The following is an 18712-nucleotide window of genomic DNA, read 5'->3' on the forward strand; positions in this document are numbered from 1 at the left end:
GTGTGTGTGTGTATGTGTGAGTGTGTGTGTGTGTGTGTGTGTGTGTGTGTGTGTGTGTGTGTGTGTGTGTGTGTGTGTGTAAGTGCGTTAATGGTTGAGTATTGGGTTTCTATTGTTTTCATTGCTGCTGAGAGGACTGCACTGCTGTGCTGATTTGAGTAGGAGATTCTCTCTGTCTCCCTCTTCTGTGGGCTTTTGGCTTCACAATGCAGCACAGCTGTTTCCTCTGCTCATTGCTCATCTCTCACTCCCTCTCTCTCTCACACACACACACACTTTCTTTTGCCTCCTTCCGGTCTCCCGCTCCCTTCAGATACCCATATTGCAAGATAAGCACACATAAACTTCCACGGTTCTGAAAAATCACGAGATTACCCATAGCATATTTCTGCATAACTCTCAGTTGTCATTTTGTCTGCCGCTCTGGTACATTTTTCCCTAACTTGTCCTTACTTGTAGCTCACACACAGACACAGAGAGAGAGAAAGAGAAAGAGAGAGAGGCAGACAGTCTTAGGCAAATCTCCTCTTCAGCCTATGAGCAATTGTGACCTGCAAACCTGTTTAATTAGTTTATACTTGTAGTGTTTAACATCTCTATCGCTTTTATATTTTTGTCTTCTTCTTTCCTCTCCACCCCTCTCTCTTTCTCTCTCTATTATATATGCATGCATGCTTCTATATGTTTCCCTTTTAAGCAACACAGACTGAAGGAGCATGGAATGGATTGAGGAGAAAGACAGAGAGAGAGAGAGAGAGAGAGAGAGAGAAAGAGAGAGAGAGAGAGAGATGGGAAGGATGGGTCAGTCTTTTTTTCCCCCTTGAGTTCACATCAGGCTAAAAAAGTGAGAAACAGGAGACAGATGGATGGAGAGATAGAGAGGAGGAGCAGCTGGGAGAGGTAGACAAAGAGGGGAGGGAGGGGGACGCAGCATGTGTGTGTGTGTGAGTGTGTGTGTGTGTGTGTGTGTGTGTGTGTGTGTGTGTGTGTGTGTGTGTGTGTGTGCGTGTGTGTGCGTGTGTGTAGGAGGAGAGGACTGGGGATGCTCTCAGACATGTTGAACGTGAGGGGCGAATCTGGGTTGGGCAATATTAGTATTCCAGAGAGCGATGGAGGAAGATTGTGTGTGTGTGTGTGTGTGTGTGTGTGTGTGGTGGGGGGATAGACGGTGAGAAATGAGAGAGAGAGAGAGAGAGAGCGAGAGAGAGAGAGAAGGGGGAGGGGTGGAAGGGTGGCAGCATTTTAAGCAGCAGAGGAGAGGGAGGGGCAGCGGTCATGGTAAATGTACACACTGACATCACTGCGTTTCTGGAGTGCATCTGTTACTATAAATAGACTATTGGCTCCTGGTCAGTGGGTTGAGATAAGACTGCATGTGTGTGTCCTTTTGTGCAGGTGTGTGTGCATGTGTGATTGCATGTGCATTTGCATTACATTGTGAGTGTTTGTATTCGGATTTGCTTATCCAATTATGCTTATATTGGCTTGTGCTGTACCCCACGAATATCCATTTGAGACGTATCAAGTCCATACTGTACAGGGGCTTTATATAATACTAGCATTAGTGTAGTGGTGGCCCTTTCATCCCAGTTACTGCCCTGCTCTCATCCGGCTTCATCCTGCTAATTGGGAGCGTTCGTCTTTGTGTCTCTCTCAGTGACCACTAATTTTCACCTCGGTCTAATTCGTACGCAAAAATTGATATTATGCAGTCTCTGTGACAATATAATAGGACAGTCGGCAAAAAGGAAACCAGGTCTTTAGCCTGTCTAGTGTGTCAGATCTGTGTGAATATTAGTCCTATTTTCATCCTCTTACTGAGACTTAGGAGACTCTCACAAGGACAGATTCTCAGATTGAAAGAAAGGCATGGCCACAGACCGCAGTGATGAATGATGACATGCTGAAGGTTGTGATGTGAATACCTGATACATACCCCTGCCATTATACAGAGTATGTTCGTATGTTCCTGTGTGTGTGTGTGTGTGTGTGTGTGTGTGTGTGTGTGTGTGTGTGTGTGTGTGTGTGTGTGTGTGTGTGTGTGTGTGTGTTTGTGCGTGTGTGTGTTTGTGCGTGTGTGTGTGTGTGCGTGTGTGTGTGTGTGTGTGTGTGTGTGTGTGTGTGTGTGTGTTCTGTTGTGTGTGTGTGTGTGTGTGTGTTGTGTTGTGTTGTGTTTGTGTGTGTGTGTGTGTGTGAGAGAGAGAGAGAGAGAGATGTCATTCTCCTTTTTCATAGCTCACCCCATTGTTCTTTGCATCACTCACATAATGGCCTGCTTGTGTGCTGCACTATTCTACAAGACATAAATTATTCGACCCAATTTATAACAGATTCCATACATTCCTTCACATCCAAAGCTGACGCAGTCACACAACATGTTCACCAAGGACACAGCGTCTTCCTTCGATATGAAAGAAGAGAAAGTCAGACTGGAATAAGTAATCCACCGGCAGCGTGTGTCGTTTAGCTCCAGATTAATTAAATCCTTAACAGGGTAAGGGTGGGGCTAACGTTTCAAAGTCAAGATTGACAAGAGCTCTCTGTCCTTGACCTTAGCCAGCCATTGCTACTGCTTTGATGTGACTGTCACGTAACTGAACAAGACAGGCCAACACCGCACTTATGGGTTTGCAAGATGCATACTGACAAAACCCCCGTACTGTACTGACAGCTGCCAAAAGCATGAATCAAAGCATCCACCAAAATAAATAAATAAATAAACTGCATACTCTACTCACCAGACTGATGACATGCTCATCGTTTCAGGTGTGTTGGACTTTGGGTGCTCTCAGGTGCATGTTTATTCCTTCAGAACAATAAAAACATGAATTCAACAGAATGTGATTTAGTTATAGAGAGACATAACGGAATACATCATTTTCAGTTCAGAATGAACAGAGAAAACAGTATTGAATGAACAAAATATAGCGCTGTTGCTGTTATACACTGATTGATTTTTCTGTGTGAAAGTAAATGGTTCTAATGAAGGTGTTGCTGGCTTTTGGATGAGGGGGAAGAGGCAGAATGCGAAGAGGAAGTCCAGGGTCTGCTCTTATACATTCCGGGAAGGAACCTGGCATTTGCAGAAAGGCATTTCTGTTGTTCCACCCTACAGTAGAGGAAGCCTGATTGCATGGGAAGGCATGCTCCCGATATAAGCTATTTGGCGCCACTTGGGGAACCTGATAATTATGTCATATTTCCCTTGCACTGCACTAAGGTGTTATGTGCCGTTCATATAGCATCTAGTGGTATTGAAACTGAGCATTCTGGCATTTATTTTTTTATTAATGTCTCTTCCCACTGTTGCTTGGATTGTTTTCTGGCTCAGTTATGTTGGTTTGGACAAAAGCCTAATGAATGAATCAATAAAGATGTAAATGCAAGGTCTGTCACATCCACCCACACTCTTTCTCACATGAGAGCATGATATACACAAGCATACATACATGAATACAAACCAAGGCGTGCGCACGTATGCAAACGAATACAAACAAACCCACACAAAATGAAACATCACAAAGATGCACAGTGTATGCTCTGTATGTGTATTAAAATCCACAAATCATCACACATTCCAATCATTTCTGAATAACAAACGGCCCATTAAGCAAATACAAATTATATACCAGGTGGATGTCTGTACACCAGTATAAATGGTTGTGTGTGTGTGTTTGTGTGTGTGTGTGTGTGTGTGTGTGTCTGTGTGTCTGTGTGTGTCAGTGAGTGTGTGTGTGTGTGTGCGTCTTTTCTCTACCATACACCATCATCTGTATTGCAGCTGCCAACTCTATCAACATGCCTGCCTGCAGTACGTAATCCCCACCATTCTTAATGCTTTACAGAGGAGGTGTGTGTGTGTGTGTGTGTGTGTGTGTGTGTGTGTGTGTGTGTGGCAAAAGGCCATATTGCATCTGGGGATCTCAGCTCTCCTCTATAATTCAGATCCACTTTCCCTACTTCCATCTCTCTCTCTCTCTCTCTCTCTCTCTCTCTCTCTCTCTCTCTCTCTCTCTCTCTCTCCTGTCTGTCCATCTTCTCCCCACACTCTGCACGTCTGGACCCCAGCACTATCTGTTCACATCACCTCCTTGTTTGTGTCCACAATCCCCCACCTATCACTCACTCCTCCTGTCCTGTCGTCTAAATGCCCATGTCCATCATCCACGTATCAGTATGTATGGGCCTACCCAGATCTATCTTATTCCCTTTGCCGGTGTTTGTCAAGACAGAAGAAGACTGACGATTTATCGGCCCTGCTGACAAGGAGGGAATCAGATAATCAGGATCAGACACCTCCCCCTAGTGGACATATTCAGAACATTGGTCCAAAATCAGCATACAAGTGTGGTGTAACTCAATGCTTAACATTTGCTTGTATGTGCCATCCAGTAAATTGAAACATAATTCTTAACCGTAGATTGTTGCATGTACACTGTAGTACTTCTTAGAAAAGACATGACCTTTCCTCAATAAGATGCTATCATAGTTTAGAATGAATAGTGGCATGCTTTGAAACAAACCTCCCTGCTTGTATACTACATGATGTCTGCAGCAAGGCCATACATGATGTCTGCAGCAAGGCCATACTTCACTAAAGATTCAGTAAAAACTCAGAGATCTATTATGCCTCTGTGACTCACAGTGCAGAGGCATAAAGGAGAGGGATGGAAAGATTGACCCATTCATTTTCAGTCTATGAGTCAGGTTGAATGAAATACAGAATAGGAGTATTTCAGTTTTGCTGACAGTTACAGTATTTGAGAGAGAGAGAGGGGGGGGGGAGGGAGAGAGACAGAGAAAGGGAGAGAGAGCGTATTCCTGGTGAAGTCTTGGCTGTCGTCCAAGTGACCGTTGGCTGTGATTCTTGAGAGCCTCCTGTTGTTTAGCCTCAGCTTCACTTTGGCTGCAAGACCCATGCAGTGGCTGTCTCCAAAAGTGCCTGATGGCTATGAATTCAGTCTGTTCTGAAAGTGACCTGAAGTACATCAACCACCTCCTGACAGAGCCTTTGCCACGCCTTTGCCTATCTTAAGAGCATTTGACAGGCATTTTTCAATGAGCCTTGAAAAGTCAGGACTCCACCTGTAGTTCATGAGCTTTATATAAGTAGCCTGGCCAACGGCAGATCCTGTCACTGTATAAGAGGTCTGGCTTTCATAATGTTTAACCGGTACATATGATCTGAAAACAGCCAGGAAGCTTGTGTGAAAAGAGGCTTTTGGAAAAAGACACCTGAATCTGGGCCTCATGAGGATCCATTGTGTGTGTCTATGTGTCAGCATGTGTGTGTGTGTGTGTGTGCGCGCGCGCACAACAGATGTACAGGATGGGCGTTTTGATCCTCTCCCTATGTGACTAGGTAGCTTCACATCCTTATTTGTTCATGAGATTAGTCAGACTGTGTGAGGAACCATGCAAAAAAGGGGAACATTATGTTCCAATCTCAAACATTACGACCCTAGTCTGGATTACTGATGGTTGGTTGCTTCATTTAAACAACACTGCTCTTTCAGCAGAAAAAAAGGAGAACTGCTGGAGCATTCAAAGTGTGTCATGCTTGGTATTTTCATACTCCAAAAGTAAACTGTAATCCCGTCAGAGCCAGTGCCTTCAACTGTGTTGTTCCAGCATGAGGCACGGCTCTCCTGAGCCAAGTTCTTTGTGCTGGACTGTGCGTCCTTTCTGCTCCCCCTCTCCTGCCAAATGTTTCAGTGTCTGTATCTAATCAGGCCTCTACCTCCATTATCTCTCTCTCTCTCTCCCTACCTCTCTCTACTTCTCTCTCTCTCTCTCTGTCTCTCTCTCCTTCACTCACTCTGACCTTACAAGGAAAGGCAGGCACGGTTGATGTCATAGAATGAAGAATGTTTCAAGAATCCAGAGAGGGCGAGAGAGAGAGAGAGAGAGAGAGAGGTGCCGAGAAGAAGAAGAGAAAGAGAGAGAGGAGGGGGAAGGGGGAAGAAAGGGGGTGTTGAGAAGCACAAAACTTAAGGACTGACTGAGTTTGTAAGCAGTGAAAGAGAGAGAGAGTGAGAGAGTGAGAGAGAGAGAGAGAGAGAGAGAGAGAGAGAGAGAGGAGGTGTTTACACAGTGATATACACGTCCTGAGCCAGAGTCAAACGAGAGGGAACTTGTTTGAAGGGATGCGGTCATTCTTTCTCCAAAGGGGGAGGGTCCAACAGCTGTAAAGGGGCGGAAGAAGTGAAAGAGAGAGAGAGAGAAAAGTTAGCCGAGCACAAGACAGTCTTTGAATTGCTTGGATCTAAGGTACTCGCCGGAGAGATACAGGCAGGTAAGTTTAGGCTATGAAACATATCCCATTTGATTTAAAAGAGGAGAAAAGGAGAAAAGACATTCAGAACAGATTATTTGTGTCATTTATGGGCTATCTATGCCTGCAGCAAATCCACTCAATGAATGTGCTGACTATGCCTTGCCTATTCATAAGGCCTATTTCAGGCAACTAGTGATGTTGACCTAGGCTATTCCACGTTTTAGGTGAGAAGAAATTGATGTTATAGCCTAATGACCTCAGTTGTCCACTGAAAACCATGTTTGGTCTATTGAGCTGTAGCCTGTATAGTTCAATTCAGCTATTTCGTCTGCCTTTTTGTCTGGCCATGCCAGCCCACAAACTTTCCCCCACTAATGTTACATTTCATAGGCATGCAGAGACTTTGGTCTTCCAAGTCCAGACAAGGAAATGCGGAAGTTTCAACCGGAAGTGTGTCAGTTGATTAGGAAAAACTTCAGATAGATTGCCAGGTATCTTGCTCACCCGAAAATATTTGAAAAACACAATGGCAAGAATGTAAGGATCACCGCTTCTTGTATCAAGAAAGGAAATACCTCAAACAGGGAGTGGTGATGTCAGGGTAGGCACTTTAATTGAGGCGGAGGCGCTGGGATTAGCCATTCATTCTGACTTGGCTAGCCAGCCAGCTAGCTAATGTTAGTAAGTTAGCTGGTTAATAACGTGTTGGCTACGCGTGTCTATCGCTGGTTACCTCTGTGGTCGACAAGTGGCAAGACAACCTGCCAAGCTTGGTTTCAGCTGTGGTAAGTTAGTGGCTAACTGCGGGAGATGTGTTGTTTTCTTGCATTGTTAAAATGATGTCGTCGGTTTTGATTGTGATCTCGAAGGATACAGCTGTCGATGTAATGTCAACCGAGCAATAACAAAAGTAAATATTACTATAACCTTACTGTTAGGCTACTGTAACGGTAACTGATGTTGTTCATGAATTAGCCCATCATTTACCAACGCAGTGCCTTCTTGCAGTGTGTTTTTCCCCGTCGTATCATTAGCCTACTGTGAATCTACTATTCATACTGCCATATTTTATGGACATCGTTTCTGTCATTAATCTGTTAACATGTTACCTGGTCTTCAGACAAAGGCTTTCGCTCATCTCCCATGTAGCAGACTAGACCTTCTAAAATCATGCAAAGGGGTGGAGACTGAGTAAAGCCTACATGCCAGAAACAACTTGTATGAAGAAGTGGTTGGTTGCAACCGGCGTCTTCAACTGGATTAAAAACTTAGGCCGTTTAAACCTATACGTTAGTTAAGATAGATGCCTTGGACACAACCACGATTAATCTCACTTAAAAGGGCCAGCCTAGGCTACTCCTAAATCCGTCTTCCACACTGATTTTGTTGCGCCTGCTTACCTGCTAGCCTTATATGGTGAGCTAAGACGCTTGCATCGAAGTTCTCACTGGAGTTCCTCAAAACACTCAAGATTGATTGTCTACAAACTCAGAATTTTCATGGACATAGATGGAAGCTAGGATCATTGCCGATTTGTGGGCAGCGTGTTTTAAACTTGCTAACAATAATATGTCAGGAAATAATGAATGACTGAATGAATTAATAAATAATCAGTTGTCCTTTGGGTGGACTTCTGATTAATGGTGACAGGCAATTGCCTTTAAAGCATGCGTAAATTGTGGATTTTGGTAATCCAATGAGATAAATATGAACATTTGCAAATGAAAGGTTTTTAGGGGATATGTATATACCCACAAAGGAAGAATCATGCGGAATTGCATTTTTATCTCTGCCTCTTGCTTGTCTGTCTGTTGACTGCTGTGCAAAAGAATTAGGCTAAACGTTTCACTGAATTCCCCAGTCACCAAACAGCCGTAAGTTATTTCAGCAGAGCCCGGCTATTGTCTGTGTACATGACGCGAGGCGATGTACACACAGACCTACTTTTTGGAATAAAAACAGGGGGTGGGGGGGTTATCGCCTAAATGACATGGACCCAGATATTCTTACTGGCAACACCCCATGCCAGTGGCTTTCCAGACAGACAGTGGGCGTGACCTTCTGTCTCCGTTTTCATGGTGACCAACCCCTACCGCGTGTGACCCTGTGTGCTGGTAATCCCACAAAGGTCCTGCTTTCCGATAGCAGGGTTGCCCCAAATTACATGGCATTTCCTTTAGGCCTGAGTGCCTGCTTTGTTAGCAACCGGATTGCTTCACCTCTGATAAGCCACTGTACTCAAGGAAGGTTGCTCAAGGCTGAGTCACTCGAGACTGCATTTTTCTTTTTGGCGATCTTTTACATCTAGTCGCCACTTTGAACTCTGTTCCAGCTGTATCATTATGATGTCACTGCAACCCAGGGCAAAGAAAAGCTGTGGGATTTTGGGTTGGGATTCACACACACACACACACACACACACACACACACACACACATTCCACTAGATGATGTCACTGGAAATCACTCAAAAGAAAATTGAAGGCCGGAGAGGACCTCAACTACTCACACACACACACACACACACACACACACACACACAGTACAGATGCCATGACTAAGTTGCTGAGTTTGGTCAATAGTGTCTGCTAGTATGATTGAATAATGAACAGCTGCTGGTCGACAGTGGCCCGGAAGCATCTTGTGTCCTTAGTTACGCTTGTTGTTTCCCTGTTGTCAGTCACACAGGACGAAGGCCCCCACGTAGTCAGTTCCTCTTTCTGACGAATAGCCTGCCCCATCACAGGAAAGAGCAAACTGTCAAATGTGTGATTCCTGCACTGGTTAGAGGGCGCGTAATTGCCAGAAAGCCACAACCTGACCACAGGTCCACCCAAAGTGGTTGCGTATACAACAGCAGAATATCTCTCACACACAGAGTGTGGCGAAAGAAATAGTCTTAAATAGTTTCTAACCTCTCTTTGCAAGTTTTGTAAAGTCTGTGGTGACCGTTCTCATGTTTGCAAACTTCCTTTATCTCTGATTGCTACATGTAAGAGTAAGACTACAGTGCCCATTCCAATGATGAGACACAATGACTTTGTCCAGCTTGGACACGAGAGGCCATTGTTTCCTAATAAACTGACTGCACTGTGTATGTTCTTTTCTTCTCCTCCAGCTGTCAAATATTCAGCTGCTTAAGACTGACCTGTCTTGTTGACAATGCTGAGATTCATGCATTTGGTCTCGAGCAAGCTAATAGCGTCATTGTTCTCTTTGGCCACGTAGTTCCTCTCAGCCCTGATGTAGATTGAGAATTTTGCACCGGCACCATGTCCCCGGCATTACTGGCAAGCAAAACAGGGAAACGGACACCCTGACAGCCCGGCGGCTGGGCCTGCGGAGATGGAAAAGTTTCTGCCGTCCAAAAGCACACGCCGCAGCGGCTCTAGTCTGTTAAGCTAATTAGTGTCATCGAGTGTCTAGAAAAATGTGCTGCCCCAACACTATGGCCAAGAAAACAAAGCAAAAAAAAACCTTACACCCCTTCTGGGAGAAAAGCTATTGATTGTGTTTTGATCTGGCGACGATGATGTCATGCAGCAAGAGTCAGGTGACTGGCCCGGGGCTGTGTCAGAGGCCTGAAATCCGTACATGGTCCTGCTCGACAGCTGCAAGCCCCCTGCTGTTACCCAGCGCCTCTTCACATTACCCAGAATGCTCTCATCCAGCAATGACTTCTGCTCTTTCCCTCCCTTTCTCTCTCTCTCTCTCGCTCTCTCTCTCTCTCTCTCTCTCTTCCCCCTTTCCCATTTTCATCCCTGATTTCCCCCAAACCTGAGTGGGGACCAGTCATCCGTAGCCAGGAAGGAAGCATCTCTCTGTGTAAACCTTACCTGACTGGAGCATGTAAGAGCCATTGTCACACTGTTGGATGTCTGTAAAAGCCAAGCAGTCGGGGGGGGGGGTTATTATTTTTTTTTATCACAGCTCTGTGATGCGATGGCTTTAGATTACCCTGTCAGCGTGGTGTGATGGAGAGAAAGCGAGCAAGCAAGCAGGAGGGAAGCGCTAGCTGACGGTATCCTCAAATGGGTGCTATCAGATATTTACGCTCCAGCAAACGCATGAATCATCCAGTCCTAAATTCCAGCATTAAAGGTGGTCTGTGAGAGGCTTTTCAGAGACCGTAAACGAGTCCTTATGCGGCACTGGCCCTTCGGGGCCACCGTACTAGTTTCAGCTCGATCTCAGTTTCTTATCAGAGCTATGGCTTGTGCTCTCATACCTTAGACATTTGGTTTGTCAGTCTATTAATTTCTTATTAGCTGACCCGAGGCTCTGAACTTATAAACTTCATTTGTCAGTGATGTTTTATGTGGTATGTCCCCACGAGACTGAATCATAGTTGAAAAGTTCTGAAGTGTAAAAAAAGTGAAAAGTGTAATAAGGGCCTGTCCGATTCCTTGGCTGCACTCTGTAAATATTTCATCAAGGCGCTCCACTGCATTAGTCAGGGCTTGGCTAAAATGTACAAAGTGGGGGAAGTTTTAGTGTGTGTGTGTGTGTGTGTGTGTGTGTGTGTGTGTGTGTGTGTGTGTGTGTGTGTGTGTGTGTGTGTGTGTGTGTGTGTGTGTGTGTGTGTGTGTGTGTGTGTGTGTGTGTGTGTGTGTGTGTGTGTGTGTGAGCAAAAACACAGTGACCACCCTTCTGTGTGTGTGTGAGGGGGGAGAGGGGTGTTATTTATCAGGACCAAGCGGAAACCTGGACATCAGGCAGGGGAGAGGGAGACCATCTTTATATAACCCACTATGTCAGGTTGTTTTTCACATCCACTGTCGCAGGGAAAGGGACATTTTTATGGGTAAGAATGCAAAGGCCTTTCCCATCGACAAGGCTCCAGTGACGAGACCTGGGCTAATTTTAGCCCTCTGGGCGGTGAGAAAAGCGCTATTCTCTAATCAAGTGGAGATTCAGCTCTGCACTCACAGGCAGCCCAGGCCCTGGCGACAGGCAGGATGGAGCGGCGGTGGCGCAGATCGGAATTTTCCACCGTAACCGTTCCTCCCGATTTTGGTTCCATCTGCATTGCTGGAATACTTTGCACTTGATCGCAGGGTCTTGCCCTGACATGAACGAATTTGGAATTGCAGTTAAATGAAGCGTTAAATGGGATTTAAAAAAAAAAAAAGAAAATGAAAAAGAAAACTCCCATCATCAAAATACATCTAAATGTATCGCCCTAGCACATTTCCCGTTGCTCATTTAGACACAGAATACATAGCTACAGTCTCGAGGGGATGCTTTGTAACCTCTGGGCAATTAAAAACAACCAAGGACTGTCAAAGCCATTCAAAGCAACCTACTCGTTTCAAGCTAGCTAACAGCAACTTTGAAACAAAAAAAGCTCAGAGCGAAACCCATGCTCACAGTCACGGCCATGAACCCCGAAGAGTGAATCGCAAATCAGGGTGCTGTATGTCTGTTTTTCCCAACCAACTACGCCCCCCCCCCCCTTGCCTGCGGCTGCCTGTGGGCCCAGTGTAGGTTTATCGGCCAGCATCAGTCATAATAGCCGGCCCTAATCCACTCTGATGGGACATGACACGGCGATTGAGCTGCAACAACAAAGCCGACGCTTGGGTTTCGGCCCTGCGCCACTTGCCCAGCCGCTGAACTCTGCTCGCTGCACTCATGTTCTCTCTCCCTCCACTGGACTTCGGCTCGGTTGCGGCTCCGCCACTCACCCCGCTGCGTACGTGTGTGTGTGTGTGTGTGTCCCTGCTCCAGAGTAAACACGCGGGAAGGGGAAGCGAGACTCAACCACACGCGCCTTATCTCCTGAGGTCGCCCACAGGATGGGTGAGGCCCCACGGCACAGAGCAGGGTCCGCTCCTCGTGTCCGCATCCCCACAAACACACACACACACAGACACAGACACACACACACACACGACCCAGAAAAAGACACTCCTTGATGCTGCCGAACTGCTCTCTGAAGACACTTGACGACTTGAAGACTTTGGAGACGGCACCCTTTGTAATGGCGCTCTTTGAGGGCACCCGTCTGTGTGTGTGTATGTCTGTGATAAGGCTGTTCTGTCTCCCTCCTGCAGAGTTGGATTGACAACCTCAGGAAATACATACCCACAGCAGGCACAGCAGATGGCCTGCTTTGCACTGTCATAGATCACAGCCATAGGCCCTAGCTGCTGCATGCATCACATTGATATCCATGGGAGGCAGAAGTCAACAATGCACATTACTTGGAAGTTTTTTTTGCAGAAAACCTCAAATGTTTTAAGCAAAAACAAATCTTTTAGAGAGGTTCTTTGAGCCAAAAATATACTCTTTGTATGCTTGTGTAGACAGCATGGTGCCCATGTAATGATACTGAGCTCACGAATCCATATGTGGCACGTAGTGTGAGCGTCGGCTCTGACTGTGTAAGGTAATCGAGGAGGCGGAGGGGGCTACGGGAGACTTTTTGGGGGGTGAGGTAACGGCAACATCTCTAACAGCAAACACGTGTGAGGTAAATATTTGAGCGTCCTGCCGGCTGGAGCAGGAAGCCCTCCCCGGGCCGGGCCCGTATCATATGAAGCTGCCACAAGAACTTAGCTTAACTGCTGTGAGCTGGAACCCCAGCGCCGACCCAGGAGGCCTCCCCCGAGACCGGGGGTGGGTGTGTGTGTGTGTGTGTGTGTGGGGGGGGTGATAGTGGCGCTTCACACAGGCCACTGCCGTGGTCACTCTGGGGTGGCTCTCCAGCTAGCGTCCTCACACTACTACCACCATTATATGATATAAACATACTGTTCAAAATGATAGATGCTCTGAGAGCGTGTGTGTGTACCATGCAGTAAACATCACTCTGCTTTTGCTGGGTTTAGTTTTCATTTGGGTACACAGCATCTGGAGACTCCCAGCAGTGGTCCTCACGAAAGTCTACCGTCATTTCCTACTAATCCTAGTGGCCACGGCTTATACGTTGATTTTGCTCAATTTCTTCAGCGATGAGGTTCATACACAGGGGCGGTTAATATGATATTAATATGGGTTTGTTTCTTTTAACTGGCATAAACCACTATGGATTATACACAATGTGGTTAACACACAGGAACTTACTGTAAACAGTCAAGAAGAATCCTATCCTCACTTGACACACATAAATTCCTCTTTCCCCTCCTGCACACCAATAAAAATCATTATTCATATCACAGTCATTGTTTGCCTAGTGATATCAGCCATGTGAGGAAATGAAAAAAGCAGAATCAGTTGTGTTGCAAAAGGCGGCTCTAGCTTTAGCTTTGCCTTCTTTTTTGGCCAGGTTGCTTATGGGCCTGTGTTGTTCCATGTCTTTGTGACTTTCTCTCTCTCTCTCTCTCTCTCTCTCTCTCTCTCTCTTTCTCTCTCTTTATTTCTCTCACTCTCTCACTCCTTTTCTCTCTCTGTAGTTAAACCTAGATCAAGATTGAGTACCTATTTATGTTAAGAGAAGCACATATTTGTGCTGCTGCTGAAATGGCCCCTCCACGCAGCCAGCACTTGAGTACTTATGCCAGGAACAGTTTATTCAGTTGTCTAAAAAGTTCACATAGGCCAACAAGCCGCAGATACTAACACTTTGGTATTATTGGCTAGTGATTCATCAAACACCTTGTCCTGCAAACCATGTGATGCTATGTCTGCATAATTTTATCAGGGTGGTTGGTAGTAGCACCTCGGGTTGGTCTCTGCCCTTGGCAAATAAAGCAGCTATTGTATGCCACGGCCTGAGTTAACAAAATGGGACTTGGGTATTGTGTAATAGTTAACCACCCAACAGCGGCCTTTCAGCGGACTCGCCGAGGCATTATCTTTATTCATGTTGTCGTCATAACATGACTCAGTAGTAGGGTAGTTGTGGTGCAGTAGGTGTGAAGTGTGAATGCGTTCTCTTCGCAGGAAGAGAGGTGGTTGCTAAAGAACACAGGATGTGTTTATGGTCCATGAGTAACTTCAGTTCAACATCAGTTGACATGTCGATTTCAGGAAGCACTGCCTTTTTACATTTCACTCCTTTTATGGTCATCCAACAGCATCAAACAACATACAGTGGGGCCCGGTGAAAAGCACAGGTTGTTGTATTCAGTGAACAGGATGATTTATACTTTATTTATTTATTTATTATGTAGTTTATAAACATAAATATGTGTCTGTAGCACCTTGTGTAATATTGTTGAGGTCATTTGCCCAGCCAGTGAACCAGGAATAGTGCAAGGCAGCGAGGCCAGGGGAAATGTGGTGTGAAAATGCACCAGACGGCCACAAATTCTTTTATTAATCCACTCTTTTTCCTACCCTCTCTCCAGATCGCAGAAATCAACATGGCTGACTCCAGCAGCAGTAAGCCGTTTGTGGTCACGTCGTCCGTGTCACTCAAGGTGACCGCGCCCTCCTTCTACAACCAACCAAAGAAGTTTGCCTCAGTGGCGCCGCCCCGCGCCAAAGGACAAGCCACCTCGACGGTGGTCAGCACGGGGGTGATTGGTCGGGTGGGAGAGATGCCACCACCCCCACCGTCGTTCTGCGAGGGTAAGAACTCTTGACATTCATCGTCATGTTTTAAACAGTTCCTCCCCTCATTTCATAATTTCCTCTATTCATTAACAGTGTTTGCTTGGCTGTTCTTCCAAAACTGGCCACATGATACTAATTATGGAGGCTCTACTCCAGTCTTGACACACAGGCTCTTGGCACCACTGAGTACCACATAGAGTTCAGAAGTAGCTCCGAAAACCATCTTTTATGATCACCTCGTCAATAATTCTGCCGAGGCCTTGAGTGTGTGTGCAGGACTGGCGATGGCTCGTTGGGCCCACATGCACGTAACTAGCGGTGTGTGTGTGTGTGTGATGGATGACGGTCACCAGACAAGCACGGCGATCAATCTCGGCCATGGGCGGGAGATTTGCATGTGCCGAGGCACATATCGAGGCGTCCGTAAATCACGGGCGCGCTCCGCTCCGCAGATTCAGTGGTGCCGAGTGGCCAGGGTTTCCTCTGCCGCAGCGCGACTCCAACCTCAGAATAGCACTTACTACGTGGCCTGGTTTTGACCTTCATTAATCCTGCAGTAAATTAGGCTCTTTTTTTAAATGAGGAATATGTATTGTGGGTTATCTATCGTTGTGGTGAGCGTATCCCAAGAAGTGGGATTAATTCTGGGCTTTTAGTGTTGCCTTGGGGGTGGTCTCTCTCTCTGTGTGTGTGTGTGTGTGTGTGTGTGTGTGCGTGTGTGCGTGTTGGTACTAGTGTGTGGATTGCTTTCAATGAAGAGAGCCTGTATGTGTGTGTGTATATGTGTGCGTGTCTGACCAGAGGTAACCCCTCTGTGAAATGGTGTGTGAAAATCACAAGGTGTAACTTGGAGTTTTGAGGCAAGCAAGGGCAGCACCACAACATGAGCTGTAAAATGTGGTGGTGACTAATATTGTACTTTAGTTTCTCCCTAAAGATTACAGTAACTTATTGACCTACTAAGATGGCCTGTCTGGGTAATATGATGCTTCATCTTCTCCTAAACAACATTGTAATTAAACTCTGGCCTAAACTAGTCATTTTATACATAAATAGCATATTATTTACCTTCCTGTTGACTACAGGTAATACAGAATTTGCCACTAGACATTGTGCAGCTAGTTGCTACTTGTCCAGAACAGGTCGCAGCTGCTTATCAGATGGTCACCAGCGACACACTCAACTCACAGTACCGGTTTGGAGTGTGTTGTCATGCAGGCGGGTCTGTGATTACCCATAGTCTTCTCACGGTGCTGCAGAGAATGTACGCAACAAAGAAGATGGGCGAAACACACAAATACGCAGCGCAAGCACACACATGACTTCTACACAGGGATTCTTTCACAATGGAACGGGATTGAGGTTGTCTTATTCTTGGCTACCTGCTCACACAGTGAGGAAGCGGATGACGGCATCCATTTTCACAGAGGCATGATGACGGCATGTATTCGAGCAACCTGCCAAATGCTGGTGGAATGATTGAACGTTTGATTTGTTTATGTTATGTTTGCTCGTGTTACGTTGGTCACAGCTTTAACGCTAGCCCCTCCCACCTTATCAGATTTCCCACCCCCTCCTCCACCAATGGATGATGCGGAGCTGCCTGCTCCTCCCCCGGAATGTGCAGCCACACCCCCCGATTACGAGGCCCCTCCTCCTGCATTCCCTGACCCTCCCCCTCCAGCTGTGGAGGACCTGCCCTTCCCAGCACCCCCAGAAGAAGTCACCTCTGACCCTTCCGAACTCTCACCTCCTCCACCTCCCCCTCCCCCTCCTCCTCCCCCACCACTTCCTGCGTCCAATTCCACCAACAACAACCAGGTAAAGACACACACACACACACACACACACACACACACAATCATGTTATCAATGGGGGGGACACTCCCACTAGAGGAATGCAGGAATGCACTACATTGATTGGGAGGGATCTGTTCAACTTTGAACTGTTGTTGTTTCAACTTTCTGCTGAAGAACTGCCATTTTTTTACTCTGAAAAAAATTTATATATTATTTTAAATACAAACAATGTGTGTATTTTCTATGATACTGACTCATGTGTGTTGTGTTGTTGTGGCCCAACACAACCTTGTGGGCCATAGCTGTTGCAAGTAAGACATTGGCTGCTTGGTTCAGAGCGATAGCCTTGTCAGTTTTTGCCACTTCTCACATTTTCATGATTATTAATTCAGTACCAGTCAAATGTCTGTTGTCTTTGATAATTTTAACTAATTGGGAGCTCATTTTATGACTAGGGATGCTTCCCAGCATACTTAATTCTCTCTCTCTCTCTCTCTTTCTCCGTCCTTCTCTCTCTTTCTCCCACTCTCTCTCTCTCTAGAGGCTTATGGAGAAACAGACGAGCTTTGACAGACAGCTGGACTCTCTGACTGACATGCTCTCAGAGATGGAGACCAGAGGTCCCTTCAATCCAAAGGTACAGAGTTACCCAAGAGGAGTCACTTTCACCCCTGCTGCTGCTGTTGTTGTTGTTGTTGTTGTTGTTGTTTTAACACTTTATATTGTTGCATCTTTGAACACTTGTTGTCTATGTTTGTTTCACAGCTGCCCGGTCAGTTCTCCTCTGCCCCGGCGCCCAAGCCTATGGCCCCTCCGCCCACCGCCCCCAAACCCTCCCTGTCCTTCCTCCCGCCTCCTGAGCTCGGGGACCGGCCCCCTCCCGCCCCCTGGGCCGAGGAGCTCCGCGCCCGGACCACGCTGCGGCAGGCCAAAGAGAGCCCGGCGTCTGCTCCCTCCCCTGCTCAGCCGTTGGTCAAATCTCCATCCCCTGTTCAGCCATTGGCCAAATCTCCATCTCCTGTTCAGCCATTGGCCAAATCTCCGGCTCCAGCTCAGCCAATGGCCAAAGCTCCCTCTCCTGCGCAGCCATTTGTTAAGTCTCCGCCACCAGCAACCGCACCCAAGTCCTCTTTCCCTGCCTCCCAGTCGGCGTCTTTCACCCCAAAAGTGAACAACGCCTCTGCTGGATCATGGGGGTCCAGCCCTTCCCCAGCTGCCTTTAATGCCCCCAAACCTGTCAACTCGAGCTCGTACCCTCCCCCTCCTGCCATGGCCCCTCCTCCCCCTGCAAACGTGCCGTCTGCCCCGGCTGTCAATCACTCCAAACCTTCTCCTATTGGCAGCCAGGAGAATCTGAGCCAGCCCACTGCTCCTGCACCCCAACCCAAGCCCATGCCATCGCTTTCCTCATCCAATTGCCAACCAGCAAGGACTCCTGCTGCGCCAAAGGTACATACTACTGAAGTACTCTAATGTAAGGTGCCTCCAAAGTTGTTAAAGGAAAATTACATACTAAACTGCTTTCACGGTGAAGCTAGTCAATGCATTATAACTTTACAACAACTCTTGTAAAAAGTCGGCCATACACTTATGACGGCCATTTGCTTTTACCATTTAAAGTGGTACTAAATGGGAAAACTGTTCTCAGCGATGGCCACTAACTATCAGATTTCAGTGTTATACAATGAAAACAAAAACAAGGGCATGTCTGATTCATGAAGTTCACCCCACAAGGTAGTTGATGGAGATGGTTGTAGGTGGGTTAGTGGTTGTATTCAGTTTTTCAGGGTTTTGTTTGCTCATGTCCCCGTTGTTTTCTGTAGTCGTCTGGCTCAGGCCCAGGAATCGGCGGAGTTCCTCTGACCATGCGTGAGGTGGAGGAGCTGGAGAGACTGACCCATGACTTCATCAAAGACATGGACACACATGCTCCTGTGATCACTTCACCACCCACAGGTATGCACACACACACACACACACACACACACACACACACACACACACACGCACACACACGCACACACAGTGTCACCATACATAGGCTCCAAAAGAACATACATAGACTGCATGTCCACAAGCCTGTACATCCACCAGCCCCACACACATGTAGAAAATGGTACATTATCGCATTTGC

At 46.6% G+C, this 18712-nt stretch overlaps 1 protein-coding gene across 3 annotated transcripts in view; it reads left to right on the forward strand.

The window, feature by feature from the left end:
* The first annotated feature begins 6107 nt into the window (after positions 1-6107).
* The window catches only part of zyx (zyxin), a 21111-nt gene continuing 8506 nt past the window's right edge, over positions 6108-18712 (forward strand). Inside the window, exons 1-6 of one of the 3 annotated variants that reach the window (XM_062539193.1) lie at positions 6108-6295; positions 14571-14793; positions 16340-16599; positions 17120-17215; positions 17344-18027; positions 18402-18534. In XM_062539193.1, coding sequence (XP_062395177.1) covers positions 14586-14793; positions 16340-16599; positions 17120-17215; positions 17344-18027; positions 18402-18534 — 1381 coding nt within the window. In that variant the 5' untranslated portion in view covers positions 6108-6295; positions 14571-14585. Of the gene's footprint in view, positions 6296-6750; positions 7063-14570; positions 14794-16339; positions 16600-17119; positions 17216-17343; positions 18028-18401; positions 18535-18712 lie in introns of those variants that run through there. The other 2 variants (XM_062539195.1, XM_062539194.1) reach the window with 2 other exon arrangements.

Source organism: Sardina pilchardus, chromosome 6 (assembly GCF_963854185.1).
Source record: "Sardina pilchardus chromosome 6, fSarPil1.1, whole genome shotgun sequence".
Taxonomy (NCBI): Eukaryota; Metazoa; Chordata; class Actinopteri; order Clupeiformes; family Clupeidae; genus Sardina; species Sardina pilchardus.